Here is a 25,466-nt window from a genome sequence, read left to right on the forward strand (position 1 = left end):
TTACTAACTATCTCTAACCCATCATTACTACTGTAACCCCACTCCTAACTAAAACTAATCATAATTGTACCCACAATGCACCTAACCCCAATACTAACCTATCCAAACATTTAGAACAGCTCAGTGGATTTAGACGCAGACGGTGAGTAGAATAGACGACCTCTTCACTCAGACACACAGCATAGTTTAGGGTCTAGTAGTTTGCTTACTATACAAAGCAACATGCATTTGGCAATGGAGAAAATAATTGTGGCAAGCGCCCCCAGGTGGTGGTCTCTGGTATATGAGTGACAGACGGACTACAGACGGATGGAGAGTGAATGGGGGGAGTCCTGGCCATGTTGAGTGAATGGGGGGAGTCCCGGCCATGTTGGGGTGACTGGTGGACCTGCTCTCTGATTCAGATCCAGTCAGAAGGAGCCGAGGCGGCCATGCTGCCCCTCCTCCTGTTACTGGAGCGCAGTGAGCAACCCTGAATAACCAGTCTGGCTGAGGATAGGACTAGTGATAAGAGCCAGTACACACACACACACACACACACACACACACACACACACACACACACACACACACACACACACACACCTTCACTTACACACGCCATACACACACACACACCTTCACTTACACATGCCATACACACACACACACCTTCACTTACACACGCCACACACACACACACACCTTCACTTACACACGCCATACACACACACACACACACACACACACCTTCACTTACACACGCCATACACACACACACACCTTCACTAACACACGCCATACACACACACACACACACACACCTTCACTTACACACGCCATACACACACACACACCTTCACTAACACACGCCATACACACACACACACACACACACACCTTCACTTACACGCCATACACACACACACACCTTCACTTACACACGCCATACACACACACACACACACACACACCTTCACTTACACACGCCATACACACACACACACCTTCACTTACACACGCCATACACACACACACACACCTTCACTTACACACGCCATACACACACACACACACACACACCTTCACTTACACACGCCATACACACACACACACCTTCACTTACACACGCCATACACACACACACACCTTCACTTACACACGCCATACACACACACACACACACACACACACCTTCACTTACACACGCCATACACACACACACACCTTCACTAACACACGCCATACACACACACACACACACACACACACCTTCACTTACACACGCCATACACACACACACACACACACACACACACACACACACACACACACACACACACACACCTTCACTTACACACGCCATACACACACACACACCTTCACTAACACACGCCATACACACACACACACACACACACACACACACCTTCACTAACACACGCCATACACACACACACATCTTCACTTACACACACACACCTTCACTTACACATGCCATACACACACACCTTCACTTACACACGCCATACACACACACACACACCTTCACTTACACACGCCATACACACACACACACCTTCACTTACACACGCCGTACACACACACACACCTTCACTAACACACGCCATACACACACACACACCTTCACTTACACACGCCATACACACACACACACCTTCACTTACACACGCCATACACACACACACACACACACACCTTCACTTCCACACTCCATACACACACACACACACACACACACACACCTTCACTAACACACGCCATACACACACACACACACACACACACCTTCACTTACACACGCCATACACACACACACACACCTTCACTAACACACGCCATACACACACACACACACACACACCTTCACTAACACACGCCATACACACACACACACACACACACACACACACACACCTTCACTTACACACGCCATACACACACACACACACACACACACACACCTTCACTTACACACGCCATACACACACACACACACCTTCACTAACACACGCCATACACACACACACACACACACCTTCACTTACACACGCCATACACACACACACACCTTCACTAACACACGCCATACACACAGACACACACACACCTTCACTTACACACGCCATACACACACACACACCTTCACTAACACACGCCATACACACACACACACACACACACCTTCACTTACACTTGCCATACACACACACACACCTTCACTTACACACGCCATACACACACACAAACCTTCACTTACACACGCCATACACACACACACACACACACCTTCACTTACACACGCCATACACACACACACACCTTCACTTACACACGCCATACACACACACCTTCACTTACACATGCCATACACACACACACACACACACACACCTTCACTTACACACGCCATACACACACACACACCTTCACTTACACACGCCATACACACACACACACCTTCACTTACACACGCCATACACACACACACACACACACCTTCACTTACACACGCCATACACACACACACACACACACACACACACCTTCACTTACACACGCCATACACACACACACACACACCTTCACTTACACACGCCATACACACATACACACGCACACACCTTCACTTACACACACACACGCACACTCACACACACACCTTCACTTACACACGCCATACACACACATGCGCACACATCTTCACATACACACGCCATTTCCAGTCCATGAAACATGGATGAAGGGCTCATACTCGGGCACACTACTCTTGTAACTTCTGTTTTTGACTTGATACATTTTAAAGGAATATGTATTTAATTTATAAAACGAAAATTGTCTGATTTCAATCGCAGGTTGATCGGTCGGCCCATCCCTGTATGACACACTTACCGAGATATAGTGCACACATGCAAAGATATTATCTTGTTTGCTTCAGTGAAATGTCAAACATGAACTTAAACCCAGATACACATACCCCACGTACCTCTCTCTGTGTTCTACACTCTCTCAGGCTGGTATTCAAGTCTCGTGTCTAAAATAGTCTACTGGTGTGGAGAGCTCCCTCTGTAGTGTCTACGTCTGCACCAGATGGTAACACGTTGGCGTGAGTTCATACTGCATCGACTACCTGGATCTTTTGCTACGTTCCTTTTGTATTGGAGCTCCGGATTTGGTGCCCAGGAGGATGTCACATCCCAGTTGAATGCATTCCAGAAACAAAACGCGAAAACCCCACTTTCGCCTCATATTTGTAGTTCTAGTGAAGTTAGCCATTCTTAGTTATTGTCAGCCATTGTTAGCAATACCAGTTGATAACAGTGAACTATGCTATTTTGCGCATACGAACCTCGTGGCAACATTGTCCATTGATAGATGTTGGACAGCACTGTGTGTATGACTGATTTAATGAGACACAAATAAGACAAAAGTGCTAATAAACAGTCTTATTATTGCTTTCACTTAGGCCTGTTGTTGATGCGCGGAGTAGCCATCTTGATTCATTTCAGCAGCTGACGGTGATGAAGTCAGGGTAGATTTTTTACTACAAAATGGAGGAAATCGGGAGTTCAGGTGACATATTTGATGACTATTTTGACGTAGGAACACAGCAAACAGTAGGAACACAGCAAACAGTAGGAACACAGCAAACAGTAGGAACACAGCATACAGTAGGAACACAGCAAACAGTAAGAACACAGCATCTCCCCAGATCCTGTCCAGATCCTCCTCTGGGATTCATCATGAACACTTCCAGTTGACACGTGTGCTCAGAGCTGACGACAGCAGAAGTCGGAGGTCTGTTATGAAAGCTGCCCATTGAGTTTTGTCTGGATTTATGGGAACGCTTTTGTGTCTCTGTGGCTTTGTTCAGGGAAATTGGTTTATCCCTCAGGCTTATAACTGCTCTCACTGGCGGAACACACACCTGTTCTATCAGATGTCCGTCTCCCAAAGGGAGGACCACATGCTGCTACGCCTGGTCTGCTCTGCTCTCTCGTCTGCTCTGCTCTCTCGTCTGCTCTGCTCTCTCGTCTGCTCTGCTCTCTCGTCTGCTCTGCCGTCTGCTCTGCTCTCTCGTCTGCTCTGCTCTCTCGTCTGCTCTCTCGTCTGCTCTGCTCTCTCGTCTGCTCTGCCGTCTGCTCTGCTCTATTTGTATAAGGGTTTGTTCACAATGCGCGACTCAAAGTGCTGCTTCACAATGTTCTTAAGAGGCACCTCCTCATCGATGACGTAGGGCTATGTGTACCACACACATTGGAAAAGGTTCAAAACTGTGAACTAAACTTCAGATGGGCCTGAACAGCTATGGCTATTTTTGAAAATCTAAGAATCTTCAAAGTTCTAAGCATCTGGAAACTTCTCTTGCCAATTACTGTAGAAACATTTGGAAAGTACCCCTGAAAATTCACACTTTCAGTAACTTCAGAAGAGGGTTGTTTTACTCTTGATGCTGTCTGTGGTCCTACAACCCTTCGTTAGTGCCTGAGGAACACCAATGAGACCTGCCGGTCTGTCCTTATGCAATCAATACCTTTGATTGGTGAGGCTGGTGCTCAGGGAAGAGGTCAGACAGCAGCCCTCTTTAAGGGGAGCGTTATGAGGGGCTCTGGTATGGAGCTTCTCTTCAAGGATGGCCTATAGCAAGACTAGTGCACAATTTTGCACGGGACCAAATGTGTGGCCAAAATATTGATTTGTACTGTAATGCATGACGCATTTGAGGGGTAACCTAGTGTACAGTTTCATAACTCAGATCAAATGTGAAATTGCTACTATGACATCACAAAGCCCCATTTCGTGTTTCCCCTGCGTTTTGTGAGGCACTCCTCTGTCTTTATAGGGGCACCATGGTCAGCAGTACATCCACACCCTGCTGTGTTCTCCAGAGAACCCCCAGGTACATCATGGAAATAAAGAGTCAGGCTTTGAGGATCGTTTAACCTACCTAGCACCCCAAAATCAACCACACATGTCTGTCAGGATACTTTCAATCCTTTTTACCAGCCCACCGTCAATCACACATGGCTAGCTCACAAAGTTTCCCTCACCTTTGCTGTGTAAACATTTCAGCTGACAGTTGCCGCAGCATTTCTATCTGAAACGGATAAAGAAATGTAAATAAGCGCGTGAGCAGATAAGCGCAGGGGAACCTGGGAGAAGGAGCGCCTGAGGTACGGCCCGGCGGAAGGCGATTGGCCACCCTAGGCAAAATAACGACAGTGCGCCCCCGACAAGCTGTTGAGCGGGGGGGGGGATTTGTGCGCCCCTAGTGCCTCGGTGACCTAGGCAATTGCCTTGTATGCCAAGTGCATGCGCCGCCCCTGGGTATGGCGCAGACCCCCAGTCCCGCTGCCAGACAGCTGAGAGATCCGCCCACAGGGTTCAGACGCTGGAAACCCATTTAGTCCCATGTTGCACACACAGGACCTGGAGCCTGGAGACCCTATCAGTCCACCCTGCAGTAGGAATTTGATTACGCGTTTGTTGCTTGCAGTGCTACTGTCAATGACAGAATAAATGGATTTAATTCGACACAGCGGGCTGCCTCTTCCTACATATGCAAGCATACAGAGCAAGACGCCTCTGGGTTTTTCACTCTTATTTATGAAAAATGTTTGCCAAAACAATTTTTTGGGCATGGCATAATGAGGGATTCTTTTTAGAATGTGATTTCTTTGGAAAAATTGTTCCCCTGGCTTAGTGGTTGGGAGAGTATATAAAATATTTTCTAGTTCAACTGGCTCTTAGGCAAGCCCATGCTGCCCCTTTCTAAAAGAGACTAACCAGCTGTTCCCTTCGGAGGGAGTCTTTGTCAGCGGTTTTGACACAGGCCATTCATTCAGACCTCCACCACAATGGGAGAGAAAGTTAAGGATGTCTTTACAGCAGGAGGGAAAAGCTACAAACTGAACTGCTTTTTTCTTGGCCTCTTTTGTGTGATGTTGATAATTGTGTGACACTTCACACACTTTGGATGTAAATAGTTTTTTGGGGTGTTGTCTGAACTGTTGAGCAGGTCTTGAACAGCGTATGATAGTATGATAGTGATGCAGAAGAGGAGTTGGATGTGGCATCCCAAAAACAGAGGCTCTTATTGTGGTGCTAAACCAAAAACATCATAGTTGAAAAAACAACATCCAGAGATGTGCACTTAGGGGGAGAGGGACAGAGCCTGGATTTCACCCGTTCATTTGGCCATCCAAACCATGCCAACGCTTCAGCCCCTCAGCATTCATCAGAACATGCGTGTGGTAGTGTAGGCCTGGAGGTGAGGTAGTGGAGGTGTGATAATGGAGGTGCGGTAGTGGAGGTGTGGTAGTGGAGGTGTGGTTGTGGAGGTGTGGTTGTGGAGGTTTGGTTGTGGAGGTGTGGTTGTGGAGGTTTGGTAGTGGAGGTGTGGTTGTGGAGGTGTGGTAGTGGAGGTGTGGTTGTAGAGGTGTGGCAGTGGAGGTGTGGTTGTGGAGGTGTGGCAGTGGAGGTGTGGTTGTAGAGGTATGGCAGTGGAGGTGTGGCAGTGGAGGTGTGGCAGTGGAGGTGTGGTTGTGGAGGTGTGGCAGTGGAGGTGTGGTTGTGGAGGTGTGGTAGTAGAGGTGGGGTAGTGAAGGTGTGGTTGTGGAGGTGTGGTTGTGGAGGTGTGGTTGTGGAGGTGTGGTTTTGGAGGTGTGGTAGTGAAGGTGTGGATGTGGAGGTGGGGTAGTGGATGTTTGGTAGTGGAGGTGTGGTAGTGGAGGTGTGGTAGTGGAGGTGTGGTTGTGGAGGTGTGGTTGTAGAGGTGTGGTTGTAGAGGTGTGGTTGTAGAGGTGTGGTAGTGGAGGTGTGGTAGTGGAGGTGTGGTCGTGGAGGTGTGGTCGTGGAGGTGTGGTCGTGCAGGTGTGGTCGTGCAGGTGTGGTCGTGCAGGTGTGGTCGTGCAGGTGTGGTCGTGCAGGTGTGGTCGTGCAGGTGTGGTCGTGCAGGTGTGGTCGTGCAGGTGTGGTCGTGGAGGTGTGGTCGTGGAGGTGTGGTCGTGGAGGTGTGGTCGTGGAGGTGTGTTTGTGGAGGTGTGGTCGTGCAGGTGTGGTCGTGGAGGTGTGGTTGTGGAGGTGTGGTAGTGGAGGTGTGGTAATGGAGGTGTGGTAGTGGAGGTGTAGTTGTAGAGCTGTGGTTGTGGAGGTGTGGAGCTGTGGTAGTGGAGGTGTGGTTGTGGAGGTGTGGTAATGGAGGTGTGGTAGTGGAGGTATGGAAGTGTGGTAGTGGAGGTGTGGTAGTGGAGCTGTGGTTGTGGAGGTGTGGTCGTTGAGGTGTGTTTGTGGAGGTGTGGTAGTGGAGGTGTGGTTGTGGAGGTGTGATTGTGGAGGTGTGGTAGTGGAGGTGTGGTAATGGAGGTGTGGTAGTGGAGGTGTGGTAGCGGAGGTATGGAAGTGTGGTAGTGGAGCTGTGGTTGTGGAGGTGTGGTCGTTGAGGTGTGTTTGTGGAGGTGTGGTAGTGGAGGTGTGGTTGTGGAGGTGTGATTGTGGAGGTGTGGTTGTAGAGCTGTGGTTGTGGAGGTGTGGAGCTGTGGTTGTGGAGGTGTGGTAGTGGAGGTGTGGTAATGGAGGTGTGGTAGTGGAGGTATGGAAGTGTGGTAGTGGAGGTGTGGTAGTGGAGCTGTGGTTGTAGAGGTGTGGTCGTTGAGGTGTGTTTGTGGAGGTGTGGTAGTGGAGGTGTGGTTGTGGAGGTGTGATTGTGGAGGTGTGGTAGTGGAGGTGTGGTAATGGAGGTGTGGTAGTGGAGGTGTGGTTGTAGAGGTGTGGTTGTAGAGGTGTGGTTGTAGAGGTGTGGTTGTAGAGGTGTGGCAGTGGAGGTGTGGTTGTGGAGGTGTGGTAGTGGAGGTGTGGTTGTGGAGGTGTGGTTGTAGAGGTGTGGTTGTGGAGGTGTGGTTGTGGAGGTGTGGTTGTAGAGGTGTGGTTGTGGAGGTGTGGTTGTGGAGGTGTGGTTGTGGAGGTGTGGTTGTGGAGGTGTGGTAGTGGAGGTGTGGTAGTGGAGGTGTGGTTGTGGAGGTGTGGTAGTGGAGGTGTGGTTGTGGAGGTGTGTTTGTGGAGGGGTGGTTGTGGAGGTGTGATAGTAGAGGTGTGATAGTAGAGGTGTGATAGTAGAGGTGTGATAGTGGAGGTGTGGTCGTGGAGGTGTGGTCGTGGAGGTGTGATAGTGGAGGTGTGGTTGTGGAGGTGTGGTCGTGGAGGTGGAGGTGTGGTCGTGGAGGTGTGGAGGTGTGGTCGTGGAGGTGTGGTCGTGGAGGTGTGGTCGTGGAGGTGTGGAGGTGTGGTCGTGGAGGTGTGGTCGTGGAGGTGTGGTCGTGGAGGTGTGGTAGTCAGTGTTCCCATTTTGGGCGGGTTCACGCCCAATTGGGCTTCTTTTGATCACATTTGGCCGGAATAAATAGCATTGGGCGGTTGGGCTGGAAAAAATAGCATTGGGCGGGCGTATATATATTTTAAAACTGGCGGGACAGACGTTTCAATTTTATCCAATGATGTTATTAGGGTGGGAGATGTGCACCTGTCCAATAGCGGCGAGGGAGCTCTCCCTGTTCAATGCATTTGATTCACACGGTCAAGGAGAAGGTCGAGGTCGGAGTCAAATCTAGTTAGCTACCCCTGAAGAAACCTAAAGATGCCAACGTGGGGATGTGGGATCAGCAGGTTTCTGTCATGATCACCGCATTGATGCCTTTTGGCTGGAGGTAGAGGCCTTTAAAGATGCCGGAGGAAATCTGTGCTTTCAGGATGTGGCCCTTGGCGCAATCATATTGCTCACTCTGCCCATATCAAATGCTCATGTGGAGAGAGCATTTTCCCAAGTGACGCTAAAGATGATGCCAGAAATCGCATGGGATTACCGCTGCTTTCGGCTCTCATGGACGTGCGCTCTGGTCTAACGGAGCGGTTTGACGTCTGCAACGTTCCACCCTCCCAGACAGTTGTTGGGGATCTTTGACTCAACCATCTTTTAATATTGCTAATTAGCAAGTTCACCACATGTACATAATTTTACATTGACAAGTTACGTTAGAAGTTGTAATGGACTCCTGGCCTGTTCGGCTTGAAGGTAAGACATTTTTTATTTAATACTATACAGCAGGTGTTTCTGGATGTCGCATCATTGAGTGATGCATTACTTGTGTCTCTGCCTGCTTGCCTGCCTGAGTGTCACACTCCTGACTCGGTTATTGTAGGCGAGCAGGCAGGCTATTCATGGGTGGTTATACAGGTGGTTATATAGGCCTACCATTGGAAGTTGTGTAGCCTAGTCCACTTGTCACGTTCTCTAGCGGTTTCTTGTCACCACTAAAGCTTGTTATCTAGCTTGTCATCTTGTTATCTTGAGTTGCTCTCTTGTCTATGACCGCAACATCGCCGTTCCTATATTCATGATATAGCCATGCTTCTCATCATTTTGACTATTTGATGGGATTACGCATCTTTCTCTCTCTCGTAGACTGTGTGTAGGCGTGTGTTGCAGTTTACCACATGAGTTATTATTATTTTCGGTATTTCAACTGAAAGGCATTTTTCTTAGCATGCACTGCTATATATTATATACTATAATATTTGGCCGTTTTTTTTATCACATTGGGCGGATTTTGAGCACTCATTGGGCTGGAAAACATCACACCAATCTTGCAACCCTGGTGGTAGTGTAGGCCTGGAGGTGTTACACAAAGAGGTGTGGAGTGGTAACATGATGGTTTATTGATTTGTCTGGTATCGAAGAATCAATGGCCGGAGAGGAAAGCAGTTTGATGGAAGCTGAATTGTAGATCAGATTCAACGTGAGTAAACAGAACCCAGATGTCTGGGTCAGTCACAGTGAGAGGTTGTAGCAGTGTTCCCTCCCAGCACACAGCCCTCAGCGGGGCTGCTCTTCATAGTCGCCAGTAGGGATGAGATGGTTGGATATTTGCATTACGGTACGGTATCTACAGGGACGTGCACAGATAGACACGAGGTGGTGCTAGAGTACCTGCCCTTTGCCCTCCGGACAAGGCTAGAGCACCTGCCCTTTGCCCTCTGGACAAGGCTAGAGCACCTGCCCTTTACCCTCTGGACAAGGCTAGAGCACCTGCCCTTGTCCCTCTGGACAAGGCAAGTGCCCTTTTGAAAGTAACTTTTTATTTTTTTATTTTTTACAGTGTAGGCCTACTGTATGTGGCCCATGGTGACATCGATCAATTCTCGATTAAAAGCGTGTAATAATAATGCCCCAAAATGCGTTGTAATTTTGCCAGCCCCCCCCCCCCCCGTGCCCCTCCCCTCCCTCTCTTCCTTTGTCAACGGTAAACGCGAAAAGCGGCACAAACGGAGGCGCGCTACTCCTCCACTGCCCTTTCCCCATTCAGAGTGACCGAGTGATGACAGCTAACCAGCCAGGTAACACATAAACCAAACGAGTGTATTGTTCGCCCCCTAAGCCTCAGTTGCCAAACTATAACTTGCATTTATTTGTCTCTGTTGTGAAGTAAGTCTGATGTAAGTCGTATGATACAGCGCCAAACAGCTGAGCCTAAATTAACCAACTGCACAACTGCGTAACAAGCTAGCTAATCATAATCAATTAATGGTAATCGGTAGAATTTGTTGTTGGTATATTTTAGCTGAATACTAATATTATGTAGTAACCTTAGGGCTGCCAAGACGCGCATTCAGTCTCTTCTCACGCTGACACGCCACACTTGAGAAATGAGCAACTCCTACATGCTACAGGCCCGTAGCCAGGGGTGGATCGAACGAATCGAAAAGGGCAAAAGCCCCCCCCCCCCTCCACCAACTCGCGCGACAATCAAAATACTTAAATTATCTGTCTGCAGCCCCCTGGCTACATTTAATTTTATAATTAATTTCAATTTATTTATAGTAATACATGTTTATTGCTGGGTTTGTGAAAACCATTTCTAGTAGGCTACACCACGCTGCTTGTGTCACATGGTTGCAGATAATATATTAGATATTATGACACGGGAGAAATAGAGCTACTATAGCTGTTCTAGCAAAGTTGCTATGAGGACTTAAATTTTGATTTAGAAAAATGTTTTTCAGTTTCTAACTAAATGTAGAATGTCCCCCAGTTAAGGGTGGTGGTGGGGTTCTGACACTTCATAGTTTGTTAAAATAAAAACATACAGGATGATGAGGAGGAGGAATTATACTTCATGATTAATCATAATAATAACATATATAAACAGCAATTCTGGTGCGTTGAAAGCACAGCAATTGCAATGCCAATTAATATTAGGCTAAAGAAATGACATTTCCCCTCAGTTTAAACCGTTTTGAACCGACTTCCGGTTTAAGCCCCGCCCACTTCCGAATACGAATCCGAATAATTAGCTGTCAAATACAAATACAAATAGTTGGCTCCCGGGACATGGGCAGTAGCGACTGTTGCGCCAGGATTATAGTTCATAATATTTTTCTATATTATTGCTCCTCTTGTGTGAAATGCGGTGGATGGAATTTGGTTATGCGTATTGTTTGCCTTGTCCATGGCCGTGCCTGTTTACTCATACTAAGGTATGCGGCCATTTCTGTGCAAATACCTCATAGCTAGATTGGACTTAAGGAGTTGATAGCCACCGTCGTAGTACCGTTTATCTGTGCTTGCGGTTGTCCGGTTTACTCGAGCGAGCTAGTGAAAGTTATTCTGGACATGTTGAACGATCTTCATAGTACAGGACCCTGGAGTTTGTCTGAATCTGATTTACTGTCTGATTTCCTTCTTTCATTCTCTCCCATCCCTCTGTTTTCATCTCTCCCTCTGCTCCCTCTCTTCTGTGCTCTCCATGGTTGTATTTCCCCCATGCATCCTCTTCATCTTCTCCCTCCTCCTCACCTCAGGCCATCACTCACTGTCCCTTCTGCCCCTACCTCTCCTGGTCGCCACGTCCTTATCACCGTCTGTCTGCCTCTCTCTCTCTCTCTCTCTCTCTCTCTCTCTCTCTCTCTCTCTCTCCTTGTCTTACCCTCTTTTCTCTCTCTCTCTCCCTGCCTCACCCACTTCTCTGTCTCTCTCCCTGCCCCCCCCCCTTTTCTCTCTCCCTCTTACCCTCTTCTCTCTGTCTCTCTCCTTCTCCCCACTAATCCTGTGTCCCCCGTTCTCTCCCAGCTGAACAAGCAGCAGCTGCAGACAGTGAAGGAGCGCTTCCAGGCCTTCCTCAGCGGAGACACGCAGATCGTGGCGGACGAGGCCTTCTGCAACGCCGTGCGGAGCTATTACGAGGCAAGAGCACATCTCTACATCTTTAAACACCTCCTAAGAGCACATCTCTACATCTTTAAACACCTCCTAAGAGCACATCTCTACATCTTTAAACACCTCCTAAGAGCACATCTCTACATGAACCCTTTAAACACCTCCTAAGAGCACATCTCTACATGAACCCTTTAAACACCTCCTAAGAGCACATCTCTACATCTTTAAACACCTCCTAAGAGCACATCTCTACATCTTTAAACACCTCCTAAGAGCACATCTCTACATCTTTAAACACCTCCTAAGAGCACATCTCTACATGAACCCTTTAAACACCTCCTAAGAGCACATCTCTACATGAACCCTTTAAACACCTCCTAAGAGCACATCTCTACATGAACCCTTTAAACACCTCCTAAGAGCACATCTCTACATCTTTAAACACCTCCTAAGAGCACATCTCTACATCTTTAAACACCTCCTAAGAGCACATCTCTACATGAACCCTTTAAACACCTCCTAAGAGCACATCTCTACATGAACCCTTTAAACACCTCCTAAGAGCACATCTCTACATCTTTAAACACCTCCTAAGAGCACATCTCTACATCTTTAAACACCTCCTAAGAGCACATCTCTACATGAACCCTTTAAACACCTCCTAAGAGCACATCTCTACATGAACCCTTTAAACACCTCCTAAGAACACATCTCTACATGAACCCTTTAAACACCTCCTAAGAGCACATCTCTACAATAACCCTTTAAACACCTCCTAAGAGCACATCTCTACATGAACCCTTTAAACACCTCCTAAGAGCACATCTCTACATGAACCCTTTAAACATGTTAAAGGATAAGTACACCGAATTTCATGTTTAGCCCTATTCCTGGCTTCACGCTGTAAACATCCACGCTGCGGTGTGCGGAGGTTTCAGTGTGAAGAGATGGTTGTTGTATGTTCGGTGAAAGTAGTACTGTTTACAAGTTAGCTGTTGTTTCGAAATGCAGAGGCGAAAGGACCTATGGTGTTTACAGGACGACTTCAGAGCTTGGTAGGCATAAACCATGTAATTCCTGAACTTGAAATCCACGTGTATCATACTTTTTAGAGTTTTTCGAGTGTGCCCATAGCTACAGTAGCAACGAGCCAGGGCGCGTGCGCCAACGTTATTTGACACAGAACTCTGTACTGCACAAAACAGAAATATTGTAACCTGTACTAGTCAGATACATGCCAGGGAAGCCATGAATAGGGCTAAACATGAAATCCAGTGTCCTGATCCTTTAAACACCTCCTAAGCATTGGTGACACAGTCTGGTGTTTTGGTCCTGATGTCATCAGTCCTCAAAATGTGCTAGCGGTCAAAAATGTGTGATATGTGGAAAAAACAGACTGTTGAATGTTCAGTGCCCAAGGGAAATGTGTTGAGCCTCTGAGCCCGGCTCAACGAAGGAAGGGTGTGAGCTTGGATCTGAACACACGCAGTGTGTCAGAAGAGGTGAGGAGATGTTCTTCTTGCCTTGCATCTTACTGTTCAGTTCATTTAGATGACTAAAAATGTGAGAAATGTGAGTTTCGCATACCATCGCTCATCGACTCTGCATATGCAGAATTCTCCTATCAGAAACGTTCGGAGAAACTGAGTTCTTCCTCTAACCCAGCGCCGTCCCCTGTGAAAGCCAGCAGACAAGATATGAGGTTCTGCTCCCGTTTCTTCACACAGAATCAAACCAGACGGGTCTGTAACAGGTCTGTAACAGGTCTGTAACGGGTCTGTAACGGGTCTGTAACGGGTCTGTAACAGGTCTGTAACGGGTCTGTAACGGGTCTGTAACGGGTCTGTAACAGGTCTGTAACGGGTCTGTAACGGGTCTGTAACGGGTCTGTAACCGGTCTGTAACCGGTCTGTAACCGGTCTGTAACGGCCGTGTCTGGATGACATGAACACCCAGCACTCTGTGCAGCGCTGTATCTGAAAGGGCTCAGCTGCATCTGTGAAGGAGGCCGTGAGGGAGTTTAGTGCTGTGATCCTCCTGATGATGAAGCCCTTGGTACTACTGTACCCGTCATGACATTAAACACCATACATCTTTTCTCCAGTGGTTTTGTTAAGATGTCAGTGGGCACGTCTGAGTCCTCAACTTGTAAGGAGAATTTCCCACTTGATCAGATTTGTAATAATCCCCAGGAGTGGAAATTAATAGCCTCTTGAACATCCTGAGTTGCGTCTGCTAAATGATTGTAATGTAATGTGTTGTGACATGGGGACACATTTTGATGATGTTTGTATGAGGCGGCTAATGATCTGCTTTTTCATGATAAGTAGCCTTAACTTGTAATTTTTTGGAATTTTAATTCATTTTATTTATTTAATGTCAGCAACGTTGGTGTCCCTCTCAGCTGAAGAGAGAGGCGGCAGCAGAGCTTGTGATATGAGGGAACTGTCCTCTTCTCAGGGTGTTCTGTCCTCTTCTCAGGGTGTTCTGTCCTCTTCTCAGGGTGTTCTGTCCTCTTCTCTCAGGGTGTTCTGTCCTCTTCTCTCAGGGTGTTCACATTTTATCTCCTTAACAGACAGATTAATTCACCCCCCTTCCTTTCCTTCTGTGTATGTCTCACACATGACAAGATAAGATACTCTTTACTGTCTCTCGCATGACACTAAGACAAGATAAGATACTCTTTACTGTCTCTCACATGACACTAAGACAAGATAAGATACTCTTTACTGTCTCTCACATGACACTAAGACAAGATAAGATACTCTTTACTGTCTCTCACATGACACTAAGACAAGATAAGATACTCTTTACTGTCTCTCACATGACACTAAGACAAGATAAGATACGCTTTACTGTCTCACATGACACTAAGACAAGATAAGATACTCTTTACTGTCTCTCACATGACACTAAGACAAGATAAGATACTCTTTACTGTCTCTCACATGACACTAAGACAAGATAAGATACTCTTTACTGTCTCTCACATGACACTAAGACAAGATAAGATACTCTTTACTGTCTCTCACATGACACTAAGACAAGATAAGATACTCTTTACTGTCTCTCACATGACACTAAGACAAGATAAAATACTCTTTACTGTCTCTCACATGACACTAAGACAAGCTACTCTTTACTGTCTCTCACATGACACTAAGACAAGATAAGATACTCTTTACTGTCTCTCACATGACACTAAGACAAGATAAGATACTCTTTACTGTCTCTCACATGACACTAAGACAAGATAAAATACTCTTTACTGTCTCTCACATGACACTAAGACAAGATAAGATACTCTTTACTGTCTCTCACATGACACTAAGACAAGATAAGATACTCTTTACTGTCTCTCACATGACACTAAGACAAGATAAGATACTCTTTACTGTCGCTCACATGAATATATATATAATATTAATTAATATTCGGACGATCTGTGTCTTTCCCGATCCAGTCTTTTTTAGGTTATATTTTTCATGAATGTTGCAGAAAGACCTTTGAGTGATCATGATTGTGACCGTAGTTCAGCACCATGTTTGTAATGTATACAATGAGATACCTGTCGATACGTAGGCGATTATCAATCACGTATCATTTTATCTGAGGCTAGATGTTTCACTAATCCATAATAATTTGGGTAAATTACTAATTCAGTCAGACTTTGCTTTTCACAATTTTGATTTATTTTGTAGGGTTAAGGTCCTCTTGGAAATAAATGTTTTCTCCAGTGAAACTGAGCGAAGCAAACTGCTGATAATTAGATAAATCCATACTTCTCATCTGTTACCAACCCAGTCTTTATAAGGAATTAATCTAAATTTAATTACAAATCCCTCTGATTGGTCTGACCGCATCCCAGGCTTTTTCGTGATCTCATCCTTGTGAATAAAATTGTTGCAGCAAATCGTTGATTAATTTCCCCCAGGCAATTTCCCCTTTGGAGCACTGCGCCATTGTGAGTTCATCTCTGAATTAGTAGTATCTTGACTGTAGGCGTGTCTGGGTCTTCACATCGCTGTGCTCTCTCGGCCAGAGAGAGGGACTGCTGTCTGGGTCTTCACATCGCTGTGCTCTCTCGGCCAGAGAGAGGGACTGCTGTCTGGGTCTTCACATTGCTGTGCTCTCTCGGCCAGAGAGAGGGACTGCTGTCTGGGTCTTCACATCGCTGTGCTCTCTCGGCCAGAGAGAGGGACTGCTGTCTGGGTCTTCACATCGCTGTGCTCTCTCGGCCAGAGAGAGGGACCCCGTATGTGTGCCCAGCCACCCTGCAGACATGCTGGAGAGCACCTTCCTTTATTCAGGGATTTGTCTGGGACTGCTCATCGTTTTACACCAGGAGAATAACACCATTTTAATATGAGTAAATAATCCATATAAATTAAGAAATTAAACTATTTCTCCAGCTCATTTGCATCTCCTGTTGTGCAGCTGAGGGTCTCTCTGATTCTTCTCATACCTCGCTCTGCTCGCCACACTTTTCTGACAGGGGATAAGGTTACCTAGCAACCTGGAACGACGGCGGACACTGGTTGAGGGTGTGGTTAACAGCAGCAGAGCCTGCTTAACGCCCGCCCAGACATGAAGGACACTCCCCCTCCCTTACACCCCCCTCTGCGGAGCAGTGGTGTGTAGCTCACCTACCAGCCCTCATGATTGTGTCCTTGAGACCCTGACTTATTGGTAGGCAATCTGAGACACTTGAAATGAATGAGCACAAAGACCTTAGAATGGATAAGAAAGACCTTAGAATGGATAAGAAAGACCTTAGAATGGATAAGAAAGACCTTAGAATGGATAAGAAAGACCTTAGAATGGATAAGAAAGACCTTAGAATGGATCAGATGACCGAAGAGGCAAAATAATGATGATGAGCAAAGAAGAGGGCTGAAGAAGAGAGAGAAGACGCTTGAAAGAATGAATGAATGACTTTTATTGATATAACACTTTTACAACAGAAGTTAAAAAGTGCTTCACAATTGAAACAAAATAGATAGTTGAAACAAAATACATAGTAGGATCTGCATAGTGACATCACACAGCATAGAGAACAAATCGTCATCAACAAAACCACATTTAAAACCACAGGACCAGAAGAAAGAAACCAAAAATCAATTAAACTATCAAACTTATAAAATAGAATAAAATAATTAAAAATGTACACAACTTATAGAAATGCCAACCTAAACAAATTAGTTTTTAAAAGTTTATTTTTTACTCAACTGACCTGACTCTGTTCCAGAGTGTAGGGGCTGAAACAGTAAAAGCACAGTCCCCCTTAGTCTTGAGCCTGGACCCTGGTGCACTTAGAAGGAATTGCGAGGAGGACCTGAGCAGTCTTGGTGCCGGGAGTAATGTTAAAAGGTCGGAGATATACGTAGCTTTAAATACCATTTAACGCTTTAAAAGTGATTAAGAGGATTTTAAACAAATTCTATAACAAATTGGAAGCCAATGTAAGTTGGCTAAAATGGGTGAGATGTGCTCTCTGCGTTTAAAAGCCTGGTTGCTGCATTCTGGACTATTTGCAGTTGAGTAACAGAAGACTCACTTAAACATGAAAAAATTTAGTTACAATAATCCAGGCAAGAAGAAATAAAAGCATGAATGATTTGCTGATGATTTGAAGTTGTAAAAAACAAGATTGAACTAATTTCTTCACGTGTTGGTTGAGGTCCAGGTTCTGATTAAACACAACTCCAAGATTTCTAGCAGCAGGTTTCACATTTCCTATTAAGTGTCCAAGGTATGGGCTAATAAGACTTGGTCTGGGACAAAGACCAAGATTTCAGTTTTGTTTGTGTTTAAGTATAGGAAATTCTGTGACTTCCAATCTTTGATAGCCGTGAGGCAGCAATGTAGAGTATCCAGGTTCTTAAACTCATCCGATTTAAATGAAACATAAAGTTGGGTGTCATCTGCATAACAGTGGTAGGCAACAGGGTTAAATGGGCAAATGATGTGGCCAAGGGGGAGCATGTACAGACTGAATTAAATAGGGCCAAGGATGGAGCCTTGTGGAACCCCACATGGCATGTGGGCCCATTAAACAAAATCACCAATGGTCAGCTTAAAGGATCTCCTAAGGTAAGAGGAGAACCATAAGTGCAGTTCCATCTATACCGACCCATTTCTGTAGTCTATCCAGCATGATGGAGTGGTCAACAGTGTCAAAAGCAGCTGATACGTCTAACAATACAAGAATAGAATGGTGACCAGAATCTGCATTAATGAGTATATCATTGGTGACTCTCAGCAGAGCAGTTTCAGTAGCTTGCGGAAACCGGACTGAAAAGGGTCAAGGATGTTATTTTCTTCCACCATTTCCAGTAGTTGAAAAGCAACAGCCTTTTCAATGATCTTTGAGACGAAGGGTAGTTTAGACATTGGTCTGTAATTCTGAAGAAGTTCAGGGTCAAGGCCAGGTTTCTTTAAAAGGGGCTGGATACACGCTTATTTGAAATGGTCTGGGAACACCGGAGGACAGACTCATTGACAATGGTGAGAGACAGGGAATAACTTCTAACACCTCTTTGAACAGTCTGGGGGGAGGCTGTCAAGGCCATAAATGCATATGTGGAACAGTGTTAAGCAAATTGTTTAAAGAAATGGGGGTAAATTCAGCCAGCAGTGTAGGAGAGACAACTGGAAAAACCTGACATGAGGTCGTAGGTCTTCTTCAGAATTACAGACTATTTCAGACTACAGAATTACAGGCGACTTCTTCAGAATTACAGACCAATCACTAAACTACCCTTCGTCTCAAAGATCATTGAAAAGGCTGTTGCTTTTCAACTACTGGTAATGATATAGAGACCCGAATGCCCTTAACCTTCTCAATGAAGTGGGCTAAGAACCTTTCACAGTCTTCTACAGAGGAAGCTGATACAGTAGGAGAAGCAGGATTTACAAGATGGTCAATAGTGCAAAACAGAACTCGTATTCTGCTTTTTTTGCAGCTACAAGGTTCGTAAAATATTTAAGTCTCATTTTTGATTAACTAATAACTCTCATATGGAGAAGGTAGCCTGTAGGTTAGATTTCTTCCACCTTCGTTCTGCCCTTCTGCATTCTCTTTTCAGTTTGCGAGTCTCATCATTTACCCAAGGTGATGGATTAGACTGGCGCTTAGGCCTTACCGTGATAATATGACCTAGAGTAGAGTTGATAAACATAAAGCATTGAATTGGTCAACCAAATCATTAACATCATGGAACTCGGTTAGGCTGCCACACTGTGCAGAGAACGCAGAGATGATGTCAGCAGACCTCAGTGAGCATGCGAGTGTAGACCGCACATATGGGACTGCCCCACGCAGCAACACTGAGGGAAATATCAAACAAGACCATTTTGTGATCAGAGAGAGTCTTTCAGAGTGAGGTTGTTGACAGATAAACCCATAGTAAAGACCAGGTCGAGGGTGTGGCCTCGTTCATGTGTGGGGAGTGATACGTGCTGAATTAAGCTGAGAGACTCACAAATACTTAAAACATTCAGAGGTAAAACTATCTGTGAGGTCATCCACATGCATAATATGCAATTCTCCAAGCAGTAGAAGTTTATCATAACTAAGAATAGCAGAAGCAATAAAATCAGATAAACTACTATTGGGTTTGGGTAGATAACATAGATAAGTTATGATAGATAACAATACAGCAGACAGGATTATCACAGTTGACTGTGAAACATTAACACCTCAAAACTGGAAGGTTTCTCCACTGAGATCAGGCTACAACTCAAATGATTTTTAAAGGCCACGGCGAGGCCACCTCCACGGCCGGTAGGTCTAGGGGCGAGGCCACCTCCATGGTCGGTAGGTGTAGGGGCGAGGCCACCTCCATGGTCGGTAGGTCTAGGGGCGAGGCCACCTCCATGGTCGGTAGGTCTAGGGGCGAGGCCACCTCCATGGTCGGTAGGTCTAGGGGCGAGGCCACCTCCATGGTCGGTAGGTCTAGGGGCGAGGCCACCTCCATGGCCGGTAGGTCTAGGGGCGAGGCCACCTCCACGGCCGGTGGGTCTAGGAGCGAGGCCACCTCCACGGCCGGTGGGTCTAGGAGCGAGGCCACCTCCACGGCCGGTGGGTCTAGGAGCGAGGCCACCTCCACGTTTGGTAGGTGTAGGGGCGAGGCCACCTCCATGGTCGGTGGGTCTAGGAGCGAGGCCACCTCCACGTTTGGTAGGTGTAGGGGCGAGGCCACCTCCATGGTCGGTAGGTCTAGGGGCGAGGCCACCTCCACGGCCGGTAGGTCTAGGGGCGAGGCCACCTCCATGGTCGGTAGGTCTAGGGGCGAGGCCACCTCCACGGCCGGTAGGTGTAGGGGCGAGGCCACCTCCATGGTCGGTGGGTCTAGGAGCGAGGCCACCTCCACGTTTGTTAGGTGTAGGGGCGAGGCCACCTCCATGGTCGGTAGGTCTAGGGGCGAGGCCACCTCCACGGCCGGTAGGTCTAGGGGCGAGGCCACCTCCACGTTTGTTAGGTGTAGGGGCGAGGCCACCTCCATGGTCGGTAGGTCTAGGGGCGAGGCCACCTCCATGGTCGGTAGGTCTAGGGGCGAGGCCACCTCCACGTTTGTTAGGTGTAGGGGCGAGGCCACCTCCATGGTCGGTGGGTCTAGGAGCGAGGCCACCTCCACGTTTGTTAGGTGTAGGGGCGAGGCCACCTCCATGGTCGGTAGGTCTAGGGGCGAGGCCACCTCCATGGTCGGTAGGTCTAGGGGCGAGGCCACCTCCACGGCCGGTAGGTCTAGGGGCGAGGCCACCTCCACGGTCGGTAAGTCTAGGGGCGAGGCCACCTCCACGGCCGGTAGGTGTAGGGGCGAGGCCACCTCCATGGTCGGTAGGTCTAGGGGAGTTGAGAAATGTGTACTTTGGTGGACAGAGCTCAGCAAAAGAGCTACTGTCCCCAACCTTAAGCCAAGTCTCTGTTAAGAATAGAAAGTCTTTATTGAGCAGAGCGTTAAAACAGCAGTTACATCTATGTTGTAGATGGCTGTATGTTGTAATAAAGCCGTTTAAAATAAAGGTTTTGTTTTTATAGAAATGGTGAATAATTCCTATGTTGTTGAATGAGGCATATAACAACACGGTGAAACTCCCAGGCCTTCTCTACCCCAGCCTTTGGGAAAGCTCATCATGACAGGAATCAGTTCATGACTGGTGAATTCTGATGTAATACAACACTGGGGGACTCTGCTCCCTTTCCTCAGGCTGCCGATTGTGTCTCTGTCTTGTAGAAGATTTTTAACTGATCTAAAGTCAAAAAGGATTTGCCAAGATTAGCTCAAAGAGGTCAAGTCTGGTTTATTGAGAAAACATACAGGCGCAAGGACTTCAGAGGAAACGCACGTGAGTGGTATCCAGCAGAAGTGCCGCAGTCTGGTCTTGCGCGGCCTTATATTCAAGCAATACACAGGTATGACGCTTCCAGGGATGTGATTGGCTAACCCATTGTGCACGTCATATTAAATGGCAGGCATCATCAACAGTGGTCGAGAATACAGACACGTGACATGAGAAAAGGCGGTAATTCTTGCAGGGACAATGGGACAAAGGATGGTTATTCTAGGGCAGACGTGTCTAGGTGTGTTGACCTCCTGTCATGTATGACCATCCTGTCATAAATTAGATTAGCACAGCTATGTGAAAGGTTGAGGGAGGTGGTGAGGTGGTGAAACTAAAATTTCTATGACAGTCTCTCTCCGTCTCTCTCTCTCTATCCCTCCCTCCTGCTCTTGCTGGTGCTGTCCACTTCTCTCTCCTCATTGGCCCTCCCTCCCTGTGTGTTTCAGGTTTCTGTACTTCTCTCTCCTCATTGGCCCTCCCTCCCTGTGTGTTTCAGGTTTCTGTACTTCTTTCTCCTCATTGGCCCTCCCTCCCTGTGTGTTTCAGGTTTCTGTACTTCTCTCTCCTCATTGGCCCTCCCTCCCTGTGTGTTTCAGGTTTCTGTACTTCTCTCTCCTCATTGGCCCTCCCTCCCTGTGTGTTTCAGGTTTCTGTACAGCAGCTCTGTGCTGGATATGGGTTTGAGAGCGAAGGCTTCTAACGATGCCACCATGCCACCAAAGAGGAGTTACTGTTGCTGAGGTGGGGTGTGCAGGACAGAGAGCACTGCTCAAACTCCCTGTGTGTGTGTGTGTGTGTGTGTGTGTGTGTGTGTGTGTGTGTGTGTGTGTGTGTGTGTGTGTGTGTGTGTGTGTATGTGCGCGCGTGTGTGTGCAAGTCTCCAAGTGTGTTTGTGCATTCATATTCTTCCATGTGTGTGGGTGCCTTGGCATAGGTCTGAATCTATCAAGTGTGTGTGTGTGTGTGTGTGTACGTGGTTACATTTTACGCATACATTTTAGTAATTTAGCGGACACCTCTATCCAAACCACCTTACAATCAGTACGTTAGTCTGGCGTGAGTGAACCAACGTTACATCCCAGTCACCATCAGTAAAGCCTTCAGTGAGGTTAGTGCATAGATACATAGTGAGCACCAGGGGGCGCTGCCTCCAGCATCCCCTCCCCTCAGTCACATCACTCTGTCACATCACCCTTTCACATCACTCTGTCACCTGTCACATCACCCTATCACATCACCCTGTCACCTGTTACATCACCCTATCACCCTATCACATCACCCTGTCATCTGTCACATCACTAGGGATGGATATTGATCAGATTTTAGTGATTCCGATTCCATTTTCGATTCTGCTTATCGATCCGATTCCTTATCGATTCTCTTATCGATTCTCATTGGGCAAAAGAGTACAAACAGGTTTATTAACATTAATTTTCTTTTATATTTACTTTGAAGATGACAATTAGGCTACAGTGCTGTTTTTCAGGTGTATTCACCTTGACCTAAAAATAAAACTGACATAAACAAATCTGTATTTTTTCTTTATAAAAAGATAAATAAAACATGAATCATTCTGTTGAATTTTAAATCCAATGACAGTCTAACATGTTACTAGTAGAAATTACAATGCTCCTTCCAGTTAAAAAGGGTATATGAGCTGAGCTGACAAAAATAAAACTAGCAGCGGCAACTGGCAACAAACACAATCAAGTGAAGTCCAAATGGAACTGAGTAGGTCTGCAACCATCACCTGTGTGGAGAATTAACAATTCTACTACTTCTACAAGAAGTAGCCTCTGACCCAGACCGACTGGCTTAATTACATGGATGGAAATGGAGATTATTCATACAGTGAAAGCTGGTTTACACAATTAAACAAATGGCACAAATGGTCAGTCTCTGGAGGAGTTTACCTTCGACTACACTAACGTTAGCTGCGCTGCTGTCACTCCGGAGCGCATCAAAAACAGGACATTCCTGCAAAGTTATCGCATGCTGTGTGGCCAAATGTTTTTGCATATTTGTAGTATTTTCCCCCTTTGATGATATGTTTTTTTTGCAAGCATTGCAAGTGGCCGTGTTGTCATCTTGTCGTGTGAAATGTAACCACACTTTGGAACGTTTATGCCTAGACGACGTTGCTGGCGTCTTCTACCGCGGTCTAATAAAACAAAACAAGGCAGCGTGCGTGTGACGTCATCGCGCATGCGCAGCAACGACAGGAATCGATAGCGGAATCGTTCAGGATTTTGGCCAACGATTCCAAGGAATCCATTCACTGGGAACCGGTTTTCGATGCGTATCCCTACACATCACCCTGTCACATCACTCTGTCACATCACCCTGTCACATCACTCTGTCACATCACCCTGTCACATCACTCTGTCACATCACCCTGTCACCTGCCACATCACCCTATCACATCACCCTGTCATCATCTGTCACATCACCCTGTCATCTGTCACATCACCCTGTCAGACAATGGCTCTATTATGGCTCTGAGTTTACAGACAATAGGCTACTTGTGTATTGGCCTTAAATTCGTCTCTTGAACGTCACACTTCCGTAAGCTGCCCCCAATTCCCTCAACAGATGCAAAGACCTTTCGAGTCGACTAATTTATGTTAAATAATTCTTGTGTATGGCGATAGCATGTATGCTGCTACTGTGACATGGCAACGTCATGTTGACCTAGTTGGTACGGCCGCCATTTTGGATTTGATCTAACTGCCCTGCTGGACTGCATGCAGGTATTTCTTCTGCTATATTATTATTCATTATTATTAACCCTAACCCTGCATGTGGTATTTTTCTGCTATATTATTATTGCACACAAAGGGTGAGAGGAGAGAAAATAGAATCCCATTATGTTCACATTCAGACACCATTATCACCACAGGTGCATCCCTAGCTTACCTTAGCCGTTCACTTGCCCTTTGTAAATCTACCTCATTAGCAGACGGAGCTACTGTAAAGTAGGCGGGCCGCTGCGTACCGTTGGCCATTACCATCCGACCACCCGGCGCCCCTGTGGAGAACAAAAGGAGCTGAAGCTAATTGAGGTGTTCAAGTCCAGCTTCCCACAAGTGGGATATACAGTACAGTGCTGTAGCTCTGATTGCTGTATTGTGCTTGTGCGAAGCGGTCACTTCCCCTCTGTGAGGCTAACAGGCCAGGAGGGGGGAGGGGCTCCAGCAGGTGGATTATGGGAAGGTAAACCTCTAACCTGGTGCACTTTGAGTACTTTCAACTCAGACCACGCTTTTTCCCTTGAACTTTTAATACATGTAAACAAACTAAACAAAAAACAACTCTTCAATGTCAGTACTGTAGATGTTGAGTTTTCCATATAATTAGTATACTATAGTAGAATAATATTACATAGATTCTGGTTTTTAGCACATAACAATAATATTTAAATTTTGTTTCACCTATAACTTTTTATATCTCCAAATGGGTTCATGGAAACATTTAGAGCCACAGACAGTTATGTTCTCAGTTATAACGAGACAGTTATAATCTCCCTCTACCAGTAAAAACCCGATGTGGTTGAACCAATCCTAACAACATTGTTGACCTACAGTACCTTCCCATAGCTCCGTAAAGGATGCAGATTGGATTCTAACCTTTTCCTCCAAGGTGTGCATAGCTGTCAAGCACGCCTTCAATTGTATTTGTAAAGTGAAAGCCTCTTTGATGCAACCATTCCAAAAGCACATCTAATTGATCAGTAGAAAATTATTTTGGGGTACTGCCTTAGCAACCACACATGTTGTGTCTATAGGCTCTCTTCTCTTCCCATCATGCATCTGTGCTTCTCAGCGTGAGCTGCTCGCATGGTCCGGGGCATTACAGAGGGAACCCTCCCTGCGTCTGTCTGAGAAAGATCCCACTGCTTAGCTGGTAATGT

The 25,466-nt window shown here is 46.4% G+C and overlaps 1 protein-coding gene across 1 annotated transcript in view; it reads left to right on the forward strand.

Annotated features, from left to right (window-relative positions):
* Window positions 1–25,466, forward strand: part of cadps2 (Ca++-dependent secretion activator 2) — a 404,172-nt gene that overhangs the window by 59,186 nt on the left and 319,520 nt on the right. Inside the window, exon 2 of the mRNA XM_084453028.1 lies at window positions 12,122–12,235. Within this exon, the coding sequence (XP_084309154.1) occupies window positions 12,122–12,235 (114 nt within the window). The remainder of the gene's footprint in view (window positions 1–12,121; window positions 12,236–25,466) is intronic.

The sequence above is a fragment of the Borostomias antarcticus genome (assembly GCF_949987555.1).
Source record: "Borostomias antarcticus genome assembly, chromosome: 18".
Classification (NCBI taxonomy): domain Eukaryota; kingdom Metazoa; phylum Chordata; class Actinopteri; order Stomiiformes; family Stomiidae; genus Borostomias; species Borostomias antarcticus.